Below are 15,056 nucleotides of genomic sequence, written 5' to 3' on the forward strand. Positions count from 1 at the left end.
AATTAACTAACTAGCCATATATCCCGGAATACTGTTCGTAAAGTATGGATACAATTTGCCTACTTGATTCTAAGATATTCTTGGAACAGCCACACACAGACACACAGATGCAGGTGATTACACAGTCACCTCTCTAGGTGGGTGATAAAAATAGGACCCAACATCGAACCCAGTGGCATCCCACTAATGTGTTTCCAGGCAGATTTTCTTCCATTTATTACGGCTCTTAGTTTACGTCCAATGAGTCATTTTAGAAACCACCTGATCACACTGCCCCTGAGCCAATACACCTTTAGTTCCTGGACAGACCTTTAATGAGAAGTTTATCAAATACTTGTTAAAACTCGAGGTAGAGAATGTCAACTGATTTGACCTTGTTGCATATATGCTATGGAAAATGCAACAGAATTCCTTGGCAATAGAGTTTATTCTGAAACCATGTCGTAAATGTCAGATGAGATTATTTGTGTTAAAATGTCTGACGAACTGCTTTCTCATAACAATGTCCTGGACCCTGCAGGCCACTGATGTTAAGCTGACTGGACGATGATTTCCGGGTTACAGCTTGTTACTTTTGGGGGGAATTGTAAGGCTTGCTGGCATTCACTGGTGTGGGACTTTGTTGCTCCTTAGCGGCATATTGAAAGGTTTAGCAGAAGCTTTTGATACTTCTTTGAATATTAATGGAAATACCTGCGTTCGTTTTTGTTTTTCACATTCCCCTTACTAGTTGCTAACCAACCCACATCTCTCTCACAAACAGTATGGTAACTAATTATGTTGCCTTCATCTTGAGAGTGAGAGAGAGAGAGAGAGAGAGAGAGAGAGAGAGAGAGAACAAAAGAGAAGAGGAGAGAGAGAGAGAGAGAGAGAGAGAGAGAGAGGGGGGGGGCATTATTTTTATTTCTTTTAGTATGATGAAGTTTTTTCTACATCTAAACGATTTTGTTCAGAGTTAAGGGATTAATGAATGCTATATTTGAACTTTTCAGCTCACAACTTGTCTCAGAGTTGAGTTATTGACCACAACATCACACAGAGTAAAAACTGAGAAGGAGAAAATGTTTTCATGTTCTTAGTTACAGACCTTTCCTTTATAAAATCTGGCAACACTACAGTAGATATGTTTAGCCTGCATGCCATGTCATGAAAAGCCTTCAGCAATAAAGCAGAGTAGGCAGGCAATCCTTACTTTCATCAAGGATTGCACAAATAATTTATACATATTGAGGAGGGGGTTGTCTACACGTTCTAAACCTCAGACTTTTAATGCTGCTGTTAGATTATGCGTGATATGCCTTTTGCAATATAATGTAGTATACCCAGTTGTAAGTATACTGGTGTCTGTATATAAGCTTCGGAGATATAAACAAAGGATAACTTGCGAAGTTTATTAACAAACAGTATCATCAAAGCATTGGATAGTGTTCCAGTGCTCTTGGTCGATGGTTGGAGCCCCGAAGCTGCAGTCCATATATTTACAAGCTAGGCGTCTCCTGGGAGTTGAGAGGAAGTGTTCAGTGTGCGGTAGGAAGGAAGTATGTCGTACTGAGCCAGTGGTCAGATGGGAAGGAGTTCAGGGTAGGGTGAAGTGGAAACGCCATTGACGGTGTATCTGGCGTGGTTTGATACAGTGATAGTAAATCTTTTAGAAATCTATGGTATGTGTGTGTGTGTGTGTGTGTGTGTGTGTGTGTGTGTGAGAGAGAGAGAGAGAGAGAGAGAGAGAGAGAGAGAGAGAGAGAGAGAGAAAGTCGTCATCCGTGTGAACTTGTAGAATTATAGTCGTACTTAAGTGATTGAGAGCATTTTCGTGAGAGGAGGGAAAGTCCGCATCCGTGTCTGTGTGTCTGTGTGAGCAGTGAAGTGTTAGAGATTTTGTGATGAAAATATAAACAGAGAGATGGAAGGTAAGGGAACTTAAGTCAAGAACCAATCACGGATGTACCGCATCGTCGAGCTCACTGCTTTGTCTTGTACATGTCGCCGTATCAGGGAGGACAATCGTGCATGCCCTGACCTTTGAATTGTGTGCATCATTTTCCATGTAAGTGGTGAAGCCTGGAAGCCACTGGAGTAATACAGTCCAGTGCTCAGGCCGTCATAAATGGTCGTGTGTTGTGAGTGTGGTCGTGAGTGGTGCGTTGGCTTGAGTGTTTACTTTCTGCGGGTCAGCCTGTTGCCCTGGTCGTCCCAAGTTGCGCCCTGACGGACGAGGTCATCAATGATAGCAAGAGTCTCAACTACGTGGGCTGGCAGAGGGTGTGCAGTTGGAATGAGGTCGGATTCGGGCTGGTAGCCACCCTCGTTGGCGATGAAAGTGACCTCAGCGATGGTACCGTCGTCAAGGGGGAACCTGGCGTGGAAAAGAGAGTGACGTTATTATTAAACTATGTAGATTTAACTAGTCCACTAATTAACCAGTTTTTGTGAGAAGAAAGGTTAAAGCGGTGGTGATGAAGGGCGTCATTCATCCTTTTTTTTTTTTTTTTCTTTTTGTAGGATTGTGATTATACTTTTTTTTTCTGTGTATTCAATTTTCATTGGAAAGTAAAGTACTATGAGGGTAGTTATGACGATTGTGGGTATAGTTAATGAAGGCGAATAGTCATCGTACTGTGAAGTGAAACAAGATGTCATTACCACTAGCCTGTTACGTTTTCTCAGTTTTTATTAATCTACAATCCAGCTCGAGTAGTATGGGGAATTGGACCTGGAGTAGGAGTGGTGGTACTCTGGGACGAGTTTGGAAAAGACATGGGCGTCAGACAAAAATAAAGCAGATACTGATTACTTTTTTACTGATCAAGTCAGGGTGTCCTGGAGTGAGTATATTTAATGCAAGTCGAGTCCCTGTTATTGCCAAAAACTACAATGGAATGATGATGATAATGTTAAGTAGAGGACTCTGGTGGACATCTTGGGAAACGAGGTGATGTTTCTGTTGATGCTGATGATGTGGATGAAAGTGGCGATGCTGATGATGGCAGTGCTGGCGATTGCAATGCTGCTACTGATGCTCAAGATCTCGGTGATGATAATGATGCTGAAGAGTATAGTGATAATGACAGAAATGATGATTATGATGGTGATACTGATATTAATGTTTAGAGTAATGTATGGTGATTAGGATGAGACAGTGACTGATGAGAATGTTGCTGATGAGAATGGTAATGCTGCTGGTGACAGTGACGATAGTGGTGCTTATAATAATGATGATGATGATGACGATGATGATGATGATGATGATGACGATGATGATGGTGATTGACGATGATGATGGTGATGATGGTGATGATGATGCCCACCTGAAGTTGCCCTGCATTTCCTGGCCTCCGTTGGAAGCAGGGCGGCCGCTCACGCTCTTGAAGATGCCGTTCTCGGTCTCGAATTCAAAGTTGAAGTTCCCATCTCCATTGTCGGTTCGCTCATCCCTTATGATACCGATAAAGTCAGGGTCGGATCTACCTTGAGGGGCGGCGAGGGCGGTGGCCAGCAGGCAGGCAAAGATGATCTGAAGCAGGGCAGAAGGGCAGATTAGCTTACACGAGGAAAGTTATTATTATGGCTTATGTGGAAAAAGAGAGAGAGAGAGAGAGAAAGAGAGAGAGAGAGAGAGAGAGAGAGAGAGAGAGCAATGGAATATGAATCACAAAGCTGAGTAAGCAGACTCAGGAGATGAAGGCTGAGAAAGAGGTGGAAGTTTGCAAGTACATGATGGAAGGGACATAGCGTAGCTTGAAGAAGTGGCACTGTGCTACGTTAAAAAGGGATAATACATGTCACCTTCACCCTGGATGAACTCCGGGATTAGGTAGTTGACAGCAAACAGAAATATTATCGTTAGGTGAACCGTGTAATGAAACAGCTTTTTTCTGTATGATTTTTAGTTACGTTATTTTGAAGCTTATAATGCCTAGTGTGATGTACATTTAAAGTGATATATAATTTTACGTATGTCTTTAGCCTTCATGTTTTCTTTGATTGTTGTTTTATTTTTTGTATTTTTTGTAACGTGACGGAAATAATTTGACTGGAATATAAACGATGATACATTTCTTGTCTCTATGGAAATTATAGCCTTTTTTTTTTTTTTCAAATGGCTTAAATAATATTAGGATTTTTTTTAAAGTTTCCAGTGACAGTCTTCATGATGCAGAATTTTTAGCAACATCTAGGCATTCTGAGACCAGTGGAACTTTGTTAATATTTAAGATTATACAATACTCTACAGATCATCATATGTTTCCACTGATATTCACACTGATATTTCAAGTCTTCAAAATGTTCATAATGTTCAAATGCTTAGCGATGTTAGAGATGTGCAAGGGTTCAGTGCTGAGTTTTAAAATGCTTGCGTTTCCAGGATGTTCAGTGTTCAAAAGAGTTCAGTTATGTTCAGAGTGTTCAAAAGAGTTCATTTATGTTCAGTGTTCAAAAGAGTTCATTTACGTTCATTGTTCAAAAGAGTTCATTTATGTTCAGTGTTCAGAAGAGTTCATTTATGTTCAATGTTCAAAAGAATTCATTTATGTCCAGAGTGTTCAAAAGAGTTCATTTATATTGAGAATGTATTCAGGCTTTCAGTTATTATAAGAGTGTTAGGTGTTCAAAAGTGTTCAGATATGTTAAATGTTCACAAGTTTCCAGAGATGTTCAGGGTATTCAAATGTTCAGAGTTGTTCAGAAATGTTTATAAAATGTCAATGGTAAATGTTCAGTAGTCCAAGAAAGTTTTCAGAAGTGTTCAAAAATTTTACTAGAACAGTGTGGTTCAAAAATGTTCAAATGTGGTAACAAGGGTTTCAGTGGAAGATTGATCGTGTTCAGAAATGTTCAAACGTGTCCAGAATTGGTTGTGTTCAAAGAGTGTTCAGAATGGGTTACAAGTCTGTTCAGTGAGTGTTCAGAATTGTTGCAAGTGTGTTCAATGAGTGTTCAGAATTGTTAAAGTTTGAGTTCAATGAGTGTTCAGAATCGTTTGCAAGCATTTTCAGTGGTAGAATGTTCGTGTTCAGCAGTAGTTAGAAAAGCGTTTTAAAAAATGGTGGCAAAGTGTTTCCTCAGTGCGGCTAGAAGCTTTAGATTCTGTGCCTGTGGGGTCAACTCACTGTCTTCATGTTGACTGTGTGAAGGTGGATGCGGTTGTGTCTCCTCTTCCAGCGATCCCTCTTTATATACGGGTTGTGAGGACGCTGGAACGTGGCTCGCCTTCAAGGGAACTGGCTGTGTTGTGGCGTAGGGTCCAGCCAAGGTCGCACCTCCCTCATCCTCGCATGCTGGTTTGGCAGGACAGGTTGGTGTGCATCTTCTTGCCTAAGGGGAAGTGAAGTAGGATAAATAGGTAATGTAGAAGTGATGGGGTGGGATAGGTGGTACTGCTGAGGTGGGACAGGTAGATGTGATATGATGAGTCAGGATAGGTATGGTAATAGGTTAGGATAATAAGGTAGATTAGTAGGGGGGGTGGGATGAGAAATTAGGGTAGGATAGGAGTAGGGAATGAGAAGTTAGGTAGGGATGGCAGAGGAGGTAGATTGATGAGGTAGGATAGGACAGGTGAGTAGGTAGGAGTGTTGAAGTGAGTGAGGATGGATTTGTGGTGCGAAGTGTGGTAGGGTGTGACAGTGTGATAGGATAGGGTCAGTGTTAGGATAGGTAGGCAGAATAGGTAGGTAAGGTTAGTAAGGATGGCTGTGGAGTTAAGTGTAGCAGTAAGTGAAATAAATAATACAGGACAGGTAAGCAGGTAAGGGAAGTGAGGATAATGAAGATGGATGTGACAGTAAGTGTAACAGAGCTGCCAAGGTGATATAATTCATCTATCGGCTGTTATATCTATTTCTATCTATCGCTGTCTTATCACATCATTTTTATCTGTCTCATTTACCTCTTACATCTATTTCTTTTAACCAGCGTATTCTATCTATCGCATATATTTGTTTTATCTATGGTTTGTATGCCTCACCTATGATCTATCTATTTTATGTAGCTGGTGTATTTATCGTCTATCTACATATTATTTATAGATATAGATAGATAGATAGGCAGATAGATAAATGAAGCCTGGGAGTGTGACAGTTCAGAGAGATGGTGAAGGAGATGAAGCAGGAACAAGAGATAAAGTTAAGTAGTTATGAGAAAGAAAGAAGGATGCAGGCTTGATAACAGTGCCAGGAAAGGAGGTAAGATAAACAGCTGAGGTAAGTGAGGTAGAGAAAGCTGCAGGAGTGACAGGACAGGTAGGCAAAACAGGTAAGGTTAGGTGAGGTAGCTGGGAGTAGGCGAGTTGATAAGGTAAAAGCAAGGTAGGATAATGAAGAAAAATAGATTAGGTAAGGTGAGGCAGGTGAAATAGGTGAGAAAGGGGAACTGGTGAAGCTTTGTTGATATTTAATTTGAAGTTTATATTTTGCCAGCCAAAATATATGGAAACTATTACAAAATGTTGGATGATTTTAATGGCTAACCCCGTTCCAAAATTAACAGTTCCAAAAGACAATTTTTGCTACTCACTTTCATTGTTCTCTTTTGCATACCTGTTACAAGTTATGATTAATTTTTTTGACACACACACACACACACACACACACACACACACACACACACACAAAGCATCCATTTCCCATCATGAGCGCAGAGACTAGGGCTTGGCAACTAAACCCCAGTAATTAACGCGAGGGTGACCTGTCGCTGTTCCCTGGGTGGCATGATATGAACACTAAAACCCCAGCCATTCCTCGGATGTAAGTCCTCCTGGGTTCCATTCTTCAGAGCACCCTAATCCACTAAACCACCAGGCATCTGTTTGGTTATGTGGCTACAACCCAGTGTGGTTAAAGATATCTGGGCTGCAAGAAATCATTTGGCTTGTCACTCAGTGTAGAGTCACGTAATGGCAGCTCTGCATCAAGTGTGTGGATAGTGGTTGCACCCTCTCACTTATGCAGTATCTATTTATGTATTTATCTATCTGTCTGTCTATCTGTCTATATACCTATCTATCCACCTATCTATCTACTGTATCTATCTATCTATCTGTCTATCTGTCTATCTAACTATCTGTCTGTCTCTGTCTACTATCTATCAATCTGCCTATTTGTCTTTCTCTGTGTCTATCTATCTTCCTATATATCTGTCTGTCTGTGTATCTATCTATCTATCTGTCTATCTGTCTTTATCTATGTCTATCTATCTATCGATCTATAAGTGGCAGTGAAGGCTTAATTTATTCCACAAAAAAATGACAGATTTCACTGATTGTATGATCTAATTTTTCTTCTACTGATATTTATTTAGCAACAACAAAAAAAATCAGGAATTTTTAAAAGCAATATTAAGTAGATTGTTTTCCTTTAATATTCAAAGGGAGATGAAGAAGGAAAAGAAGCAGGTGAGATAGGAATGCAGGTAAGGCAGGTGAGACAGGAAAGGTAGCATGGGATCTAGGATGGGTTCAGGAGTCAAGGTTAAGAGAGGTAGATAGGTTGATGAGGGAAGGGGAAATGGTAAGTAGATGAGGTAGGAAGGAAGGTGAACAGGGACGAGATGGTGAGGCAGGTGAGATGGGTAAGGTAGGAGATGGAAAGGGAGGAAGAGGATATAGGTAGATGTGACATGTGGAGATTATTAAGTGACGTAGGTGAGACGGGTAGACGTAGGTGAGAGGAGGGGAGGTGATGGAGTAGGTGAGGGAAGAGGAAATGAAGGTGAAGGGGTGGATATGGTGAAGTGGGTATGGAAAGTGCAATGGGTAAGGAAGGTGAGAAAAGGGGAGGTGGAAAGTAGGATAGGTAGGAGAGTTAGAAATAGGTAAATAGGATAGATAATAAAGGAAAGGGACGTGGGGTCGGTAGGTATGGTAGAGAGGTGCGATGGGTAGGTATGGTAGGGGAGGTTGGATAGGTAGGTATGGTAGGGGGAGGCAGGATAGGTAGGTATGGTAGAGGAGGTGGGATGGGTAGGCATGGTAGGGGAGGTAGAATGGGTAGGTATGGTAGGGAGTTGGGGTGGGTAGGTATGGTAGGGGAGGTGGGATAGGTAGGTATGGTAGGGGTGGTGGGATGGGTAAGTATGGTAGGGGAGGTAGGATGGGTAGGTATGGTAGGGAGGTGGCATGGGTAGGTATGGTAGGAAGGTGGGGTAGGTAGGTATGGTAGGGGAGGTGAGATGGGTAGGTATGGTAGGGAGTTGGGGTGGGTAGGTATGGTAGGGGAGGTGGGATAGTTAGGTATGGTAGGGGTGGTGGGATGGGTAGGTATGGTAGAGGAAGTGGGATGGGCAGGTATGGTAGGGGAGGTAGGATGGGTAAGTATGGTACAGAGGTGAGGTGGGTAGGTATGGTAGGGAGGTGGGATGGGTAGGTATGGTAGGGAGGTGGGATGGGTAGGAGAGGTAGAATGCAAGGAAAGTGACGTATGTATGTGGAAGAGGTATGCTTGGAAATCTTGGGTATGCATTTTTTTTCCCTGGGCTTTGCTGAGTGGGTGGTAGATGAGGTAAGTGAAGGTAGATGAAGCAGGTGCATAAAGTAGTTGAGGTAGGTGAAGTAGATGAGGCAGGAGCATGAAGTAAGTGAGACAAGTGAAGTTAGTGAGGCAGGATCATGAAGTAGGTGAGGCAGGTGAATTAGGTGAGGCAGGTGAATTAGTTGAGGCAGGTGAGGCAGTTGAATTAGGTGAAGCAGGTGAAGTAGGTGAGGCAGGTGAAGTAGGAGAGGCAGGTGAATTGGGTGAGACAGGTGAATTGGGTGAGGCAGGTGAGGTAGGTGAGGTGGGCTGGTTAGAGATGCTCAACTTGTGCACATCTTCCCTCGAGGCACACCTGACTGGGTAGTAAATGAGGCAGGTAAGACAGTAAAATTAGTGAGGCAGGGAGGTAGGTGAGGCAGGGAAGTTGGTGAGGCAGTTAGGTAGGTGAGGCAGGGACAAGCGAAGAAGGAAAGGAAAGGTAGGAAGGGAAACGGGAGAGGAGAAAGAATGAGAGAGAGAGATAAATAGGGCACTGAGTAGGATAATGTAGGGTAGGAGATGGTTGGAGGAAGGGAGAGAGAGAGAGGAGGGAGAAAGACGGAAGAAGAAGAGAGAAGGGAAAATAAAGGAAGGAGGAATGAGGGAGGGAAATAGGAGCAGAGAAGAAGGGGAAGGGGGAGAATGAGGGAGGGAGGAATGTGGAAGATGGAAGAAGAGGAGGTAAGGGAGAAAGAAGGAGGGAGGAATAAAGGAGGGAGATGAAAGAAGAAGAGAGAGGGGAAAGTATGGGAGGGAGATGGAAGAGAAGGAACAAGGGAAGAGGGAAGGATAACGTTAGGGAAACAGATGGAGGAAGGACGAAGGACAAGATGGTAAGGGAGGGAAGGGAAGGGGGAAGGGAGGGCTGGGGAAGGAGACGGCGAGCCTCTGAGACGTGAATTATGGAGGGGGTGGAAGGGCAGGGGAGAGGAGTGGAGATGGAAGGTGAGGGAAGGGAGGAAGAGGCCTATCACGTCACTAAGATCTCGCATTTTCTTGTTTCCGTCTTAATCAACCACCAGTCGATATTCACGATTTTATTCACCAGTAAAATATTCAATGTAGCGGTGAAGGAAATTACTTAAGAACAATTATACATCCAGTTCAGAGAGTCCGCCTTAAATAAAATCGTCTCGAGGTAGAATGAGTAAAAAATGCGTCCTTGGGCTGCAGATGTTAAGGGAGGTCTGGGGGAGGAGGGGTGAGGGGAGAGGAGAGTGTCAGAGGGGAAAAAAACGTCTTGGAAGGAATGCGACAGAAAAGACAAGGGAGGGGAAATATGAGGAAGGTAAGGACAGTGAGAAAATCAGACATCTATCTAGTTTTGGCATCTGATTTTTTTTATATTTTATTTTTGCTGCCTCTAGACGACTTTACTAAAAATATAATAAATCTCTATGACGTATATATCATTTTATTATCGCTATTTTCAAGGGATTATTTTCAGCGTAGATTATTTTTTCAGCTGAAGGGGTTTGCAATATCGATCATCAACACGTATGCTATTCATGCTCGTCACAGCTTAAATATAATCGTACTGTGGTGGACTGATTGCAAAAGAAGGTGAAGAAGAAGGAGGAGGAGGAGGAGGAGGAGGAGAGAAAGAAAAAGGAAAAGCAGAAGAAAAAGAAGAAAATGAAGAAGGAGAAGAAGAAGAAGAAAAAGAAAGAAAAAGAACAAGAAGAAGGAGGAGGTGGAGGAGGAGAAGAAAATAATAATAATAATAATAATAAGAGCAAGTGTCTAAGCTTATTTTCGACTTTTCAGCGTTGTATATTCCACATCTTACGAACATCCTTTAACCTCTTACGATCATCCTTAACCCCTTCAGTACAACATAATCCATTTTTCTATCTATTTTTGCTATTTATAGACCAGTTTATTAATCAATGGAAAGACTACTAGTTATAGACGATTACTGAAGCCTACATCAATCCCTTTCAAATCACAAAATCTCACCAAAACAGAAACGTGACAAACACTGGACACCAAAACACGCAATCATGGTGAAGTTATTTTTCTTCCTGTGCATGGGAGTACGCAAGAAACTAGACGCCTCTTGGTTCAACCCCTTCGATCGGCAGCGTCTGATTTCTCTGTTTTTATCTCCAGGTGGTCTTAAGGTGCCCAGGTGAGAGTCTAAGAAATAAATGAACTAGTATACTCTTTTTATTCTAACTTGGCCTAGAAAAAAGTCTCTCCATCTTGAATGCCGCGTTGTAACAGTAAATTAATACTGGAATATTAAACTAGTCATGAAGAAGTCCTATGGAAAGGGTGTAGAGACGTGGAAGTGCCTTTCTCTGCCACTCAGCTACGTGAAATAATTTGCAAAAGGACGATAATCTAGGCCAAGTTAACATGATAAGAGTATAGTGGTCTTACAAGAGTGTTAGTCAAAAATGCATAAAATCGCTTGAAAGTAGCAGGAAGGAGTCAACACACACACACACACACACACACACACACACACACACACACACACACACACACACACACACACACACACACACACACACACACACACACACACACACCTTGATACTGGGTCATGTCCTAAAGTGACAATGTAGTTATCAAATTAGACTTTAAATACACTCATACCTATAGCACTGTCGACTCCTTCTGGTACCGGTAGTCTATTCCAATTTCCCACCTTGTAAATATTAAAGCTTTTTTTTTTCCTTTAATTTTAGTGCACCATGTATCCTTGTATTTCATCTCGCTATTTCAGGTTAGAGAATGATTTTGTATTTCGAATTAGTGTGTATAGCCGACTTCATCAATTTTACGTAGATTATGAAAGGCTTGGATTGTATCTACCTTTGTCAACGAAATATTAGGGACTGTGTAAGCCAATTTCACTCCTAAGCTGTTCTTCATAGAGATGGTGCGGTGATGGAACAGTTTTAGTTACTCTTCGCTGTCATTTCAAGGAAGCTCACAGAGGGATGGGTTGAAGGAAGAGGGTGGGGGTTAGTGGAGAGGAGAGGAGACGGAGAAGGGAGATGAGTAGTGGATGGAAAAGGTTGGAGGGGTGGGGGATGGAGGTAAGTGGAGAGAAAGGTAAATGAAGAACAGAAGAGAAGGCTCGTGCATAGTTAGAAAATGGTGACAGAAGAGAGTATGGGTTGAAGAAGTGGCGATTGTGGTAAGTAAAGAAAAGAACAGAGAGGAGAGGGGTTGGTGTGGTTAAAGAGAGGTGTCGAAAGAGAGGGAAAGGATAGGAGTGGAGATTAGTTGATGGAAAGGAGAATGAGAGGAGAAGGGAAGAGAAGGGCTGAGGATGGTAAGAGAGTAGGAGAAGAATGGGGGATGGTCAGAGAGAGGTGTTAGAGAGGGGAAGGGACCAGAACTAGTCAACCCTGGTACTTTCTTCAATCAGTCCCAGTCCCGTCTTTCCTCTTGTCTGTGACCTCTAGTCCTTTGAAAGTAGTAGACTCAGGAGGGAAAATAAAGGAGAATACTTAAAGAGGCGAAGGGACAGAAGAGTGGGTAAGAGAGAACAACCAAGGATGAGAAGGGCTGGGGAGGTTAGGAGGAGAGGGAAGAATGATGGATGGGAGGAGAGACAGATGAAAAATGCGGGTGGAAGAGGAGAAAGACAGGGAAGGGAAAGAGAGGAGAGGGAAAGGAATAGTAGAGGAGGGCAAGGAAAGGGAAATGAGGGATGAGAAAAGGAAACAAAGGGGAATGGATAGCGGGCGAGGTGAAAAAGTCAAGAAGGGAAGCACAGAAGATGGAGCAGAGGCGGGTAAGAGAATGGAAGATGTTGGGTGATGGAAGGGAGACAAAGGTGATGGAAGATGGAAGAGGGGAAAAGCCAGGGAAGGAGGGGAGGAAGAGAAGGAGAGGAATGAAGATGAGGATTGAGATGAGGGAAGGCAGACAAAGGTGAAGGATGGATGGGGAAGGGGAAAAGTGAGAGAGGGATCCTAAAGAGGGGGAAGGGAAAGGGGGAGGAGAAGGGAAGGGGTTAAAAGGGGAGAAAACTCAGAGAGGGGATAGTCAGGGAAGGAAAGAGGGGAGAGGGGAGATGTAAATGATGGAGGGGGAGAAGTCAGGAAGGATGGAAGAGAGAGAGGAGATGGAGGGAGGAGAAATGGGGGAGAGGAGAGGGAGGAGGGTGAAGGAATGTCTGGATCCTGCACTGTCTCCCCCTGTCCACGTTAGGGCCTCTCCTCTTCACCCCAGCAAGGGCGTCCTCTCCCCAGACTGGCTGGTAAGAAGGGGATACAGTAAGAGTGGATTGGGGGTGACAGGACAGGGCAGGGGTGGCAGGGCAGGGCAGGGGTGGAAAGGAAGGGCAGGGAGTGCAGGGGTTATGTAAAAGAACTTGCACCCTTCTTCCCGCTTTGTTATTTTTAGGCGTCCTTGTTTTCTTTCGATCATTTTCTTTATTATTCTCGCCTTCATCATCCTGACCCTGTTCTATCCATCTGTCCTTCCATCCATCCATCCATCTCTCCATCATCCTAGCTTTGTTGTATTCATTCACTCATTAATCTATTCATCCATCCATCCATCCACACATCCTCTACATTCTTAGCTGTTATATCTATCCTTCCATCCATCCATCTATCCATTCTAACACTATTATACTCATCCACCCATTTACCTTCCTAGCACTGGTATATGCCTCCATCTAACCATCCATCCACCATCCTGACTGCTACATTCATCGTAAGTACATTTTATCCATTCATCCATTCATCCATTACCTTGATCTATCCACCCATCCATCCAACCATCATTCTTTCCAACTTTCCTTCATCTATTCTATTTCTGATTCATTTTCATCCATCCATCATTCTAACACTCTTCCATCCACCCATCCACCCATCATCCCAGGTCTGTTCCATCCATCCATCATCCAAGTTCTCCTCTGTTCTACCACTCATCCATCCATCCATCTATCAGTCCAGCTATTTTTCATCCATCCACCGTAACTATTTCATACATCATTCCATTCTCCTAATTCATTTCCATCCATCCTTCCATTCGCCCACATGTAAGGTGGGTAGGAGTCAGAAATAGGATTATGAAAAACACATACCTAGGATCATCATCATCATCATCATCATCATCATCATCATCATCATCATCTCCCTCCTCCCCTTCCTTCTCCTCCTCCTCATCATCATCATCATTATCATTAGCTCACTCCTCCTCATCTTCCTACTCCTCCTCCTCTTCCTATTCCTCCTCCTCTTCCTGCTTCTCCTCCTCTTCCTTCTCTTCCTACTCCTCCTTATCCTCATTTACATCCTCATCCTCCTCATCCTCTCCCTCCTCCATCTCCTTCTCCTCCTCCTCATCATCATCATCATCATCATCATCATCATCATCATTTTCATCATCATCATCATCATCATCATCTTCTTCTTCATCAAAATCATCATCATCATCGTCATCATCAATCCCTCTGTCATGACTAGGATGGGTAGAGTAAAAACATGACAAAAATGATAATGCAAAATAAGGTGAACTCTCATTGCAAAGTAGCCAGCGAAAATGGGCCACACTGCCACTCACTCACCTTTGAAGCCCCTGGAATCCTTTGACTCCACCCCTAAGACCTAACTATCCTCCTTTAAATACTTTCACCAGCTCCTTAAGGGGCATGGTGTATTTACCCTTTGTTGTTATATAGCTTGTGCTGCTTCTCTCTCTCTCTCTCTCTCTCTCTCTCTCTCTCTCTCTCTCTCTCTGGACATTGAATATCACTTTCCATACTTACAAACTGTCTTCAGTCCCAAATTTTGTTCAGTATATAGCATGTTACAGGGAATTGCAGTCGAAGTTATCAGCGTCTATCATGTATCATTTACCCATTTCCTACTGACACACCCACGCCCACACCAGCACACTGAGCCGTCCCCGCAAGACACGAGGTATTCCCCGGGTGAATTTCAGGTGGAGTTTTATTTACGGGTCACCTTTAATGTGCTGGGTCATGAGAGAGGTCAAAGCAGGTGATGTGGAAGACAAGTGAAGGTGGTGACAAATCTTGAAGGAGAGAATATTCTAAATCTGATATAGGTAGATGGTATAGCGATGCCTGTAGACTGTATAAGAATTTTGTGAAGGTTTATAAGGGGTTTGGCCTTATGAATAATGTAGATAGACGTAAAATAAATGGATAAAAATAATTCATAATGGTTACAGAGAGAGAGAGAGAGAGAGAGAGAGAGAGAGAGAGAGATGGCTTTCAGTGTGATGTGGTGGTGAACAGAGAGATATCTGAAAGTGTCGAGTTAGTTCTCTTGACCTTTTCACGAAATTGGAAGTTCTGTTGTCCCGGAATGTTTGGCATGTCTGGTTACAAAAGGCATCCCCTAACCCCTTCAGCCAGAGAATGTACTCGTGTGTGTGTGTGTGTGAGTGTGTGTGTGTGTGTGTGTGTGTGTGTGTGTGTGTGTGAGAGAGAGAGAGAGAGAGAGAGAGAGAGAGAGAGAGAGGGACGGAAGGAGAGTGTGTGTGAGAGAGTGTGTGTAGACGATTACATTTAGCTTGAGATTAATTATTTTCCAACCTTTTCACTGA

The 15,056-nt window shown here is 43.0% G+C and overlaps 1 protein-coding gene across 1 annotated transcript; it reads right to left on the bottom strand.

Annotated features, from left to right (window-relative positions):
- Positions 1-1,851: 1,851 nt before the first annotated feature.
- On the bottom strand, positions 1,852-5,130 carry LOC145394802 (cuticle protein AM1274-like). Its single transcript, XM_080268589.1, has 3 exons — positions 5,112-5,130; positions 3,309-3,514; positions 1,852-2,356 (listed from the first exon to the last, which is right to left on the bottom strand). Exons 1-3 carry the CDS (start codon positions 5,118-5,120, stop codon positions 2,158-2,160), a joined length of 414 nt encoding a protein of 137 aa, XP_080124715.1. The 5' UTR covers positions 5,121-5,130; the 3' UTR covers positions 1,852-2,157.
- Positions 5,131-15,056: the final 9,926 nt, after the last annotated feature.

The sequence above is a fragment of the Coenobita brevimanus genome, chromosome 28 (assembly GCF_032717465.1).
Source record: "Coenobita brevimanus isolate Jiangsu-jjx chromosome 28, ASM3271746v2, whole genome shotgun sequence".
Lineage (NCBI taxonomy): Eukaryota > Metazoa > Arthropoda > Malacostraca > Decapoda > Coenobitidae > Coenobita > Coenobita brevimanus.

Bases quoted from the DNA above. Each gene is read 5' to 3' on its own strand.
- LOC145394802 (XM_080268589.1), bottom strand. The intron at 2,357-3,308 runs GTGGGCATCATC...TTTCCACGCCAG, and splicing joins GAAATGCAGGGCAACTTCAG to GTTCCCCCTTGACGACGGTA.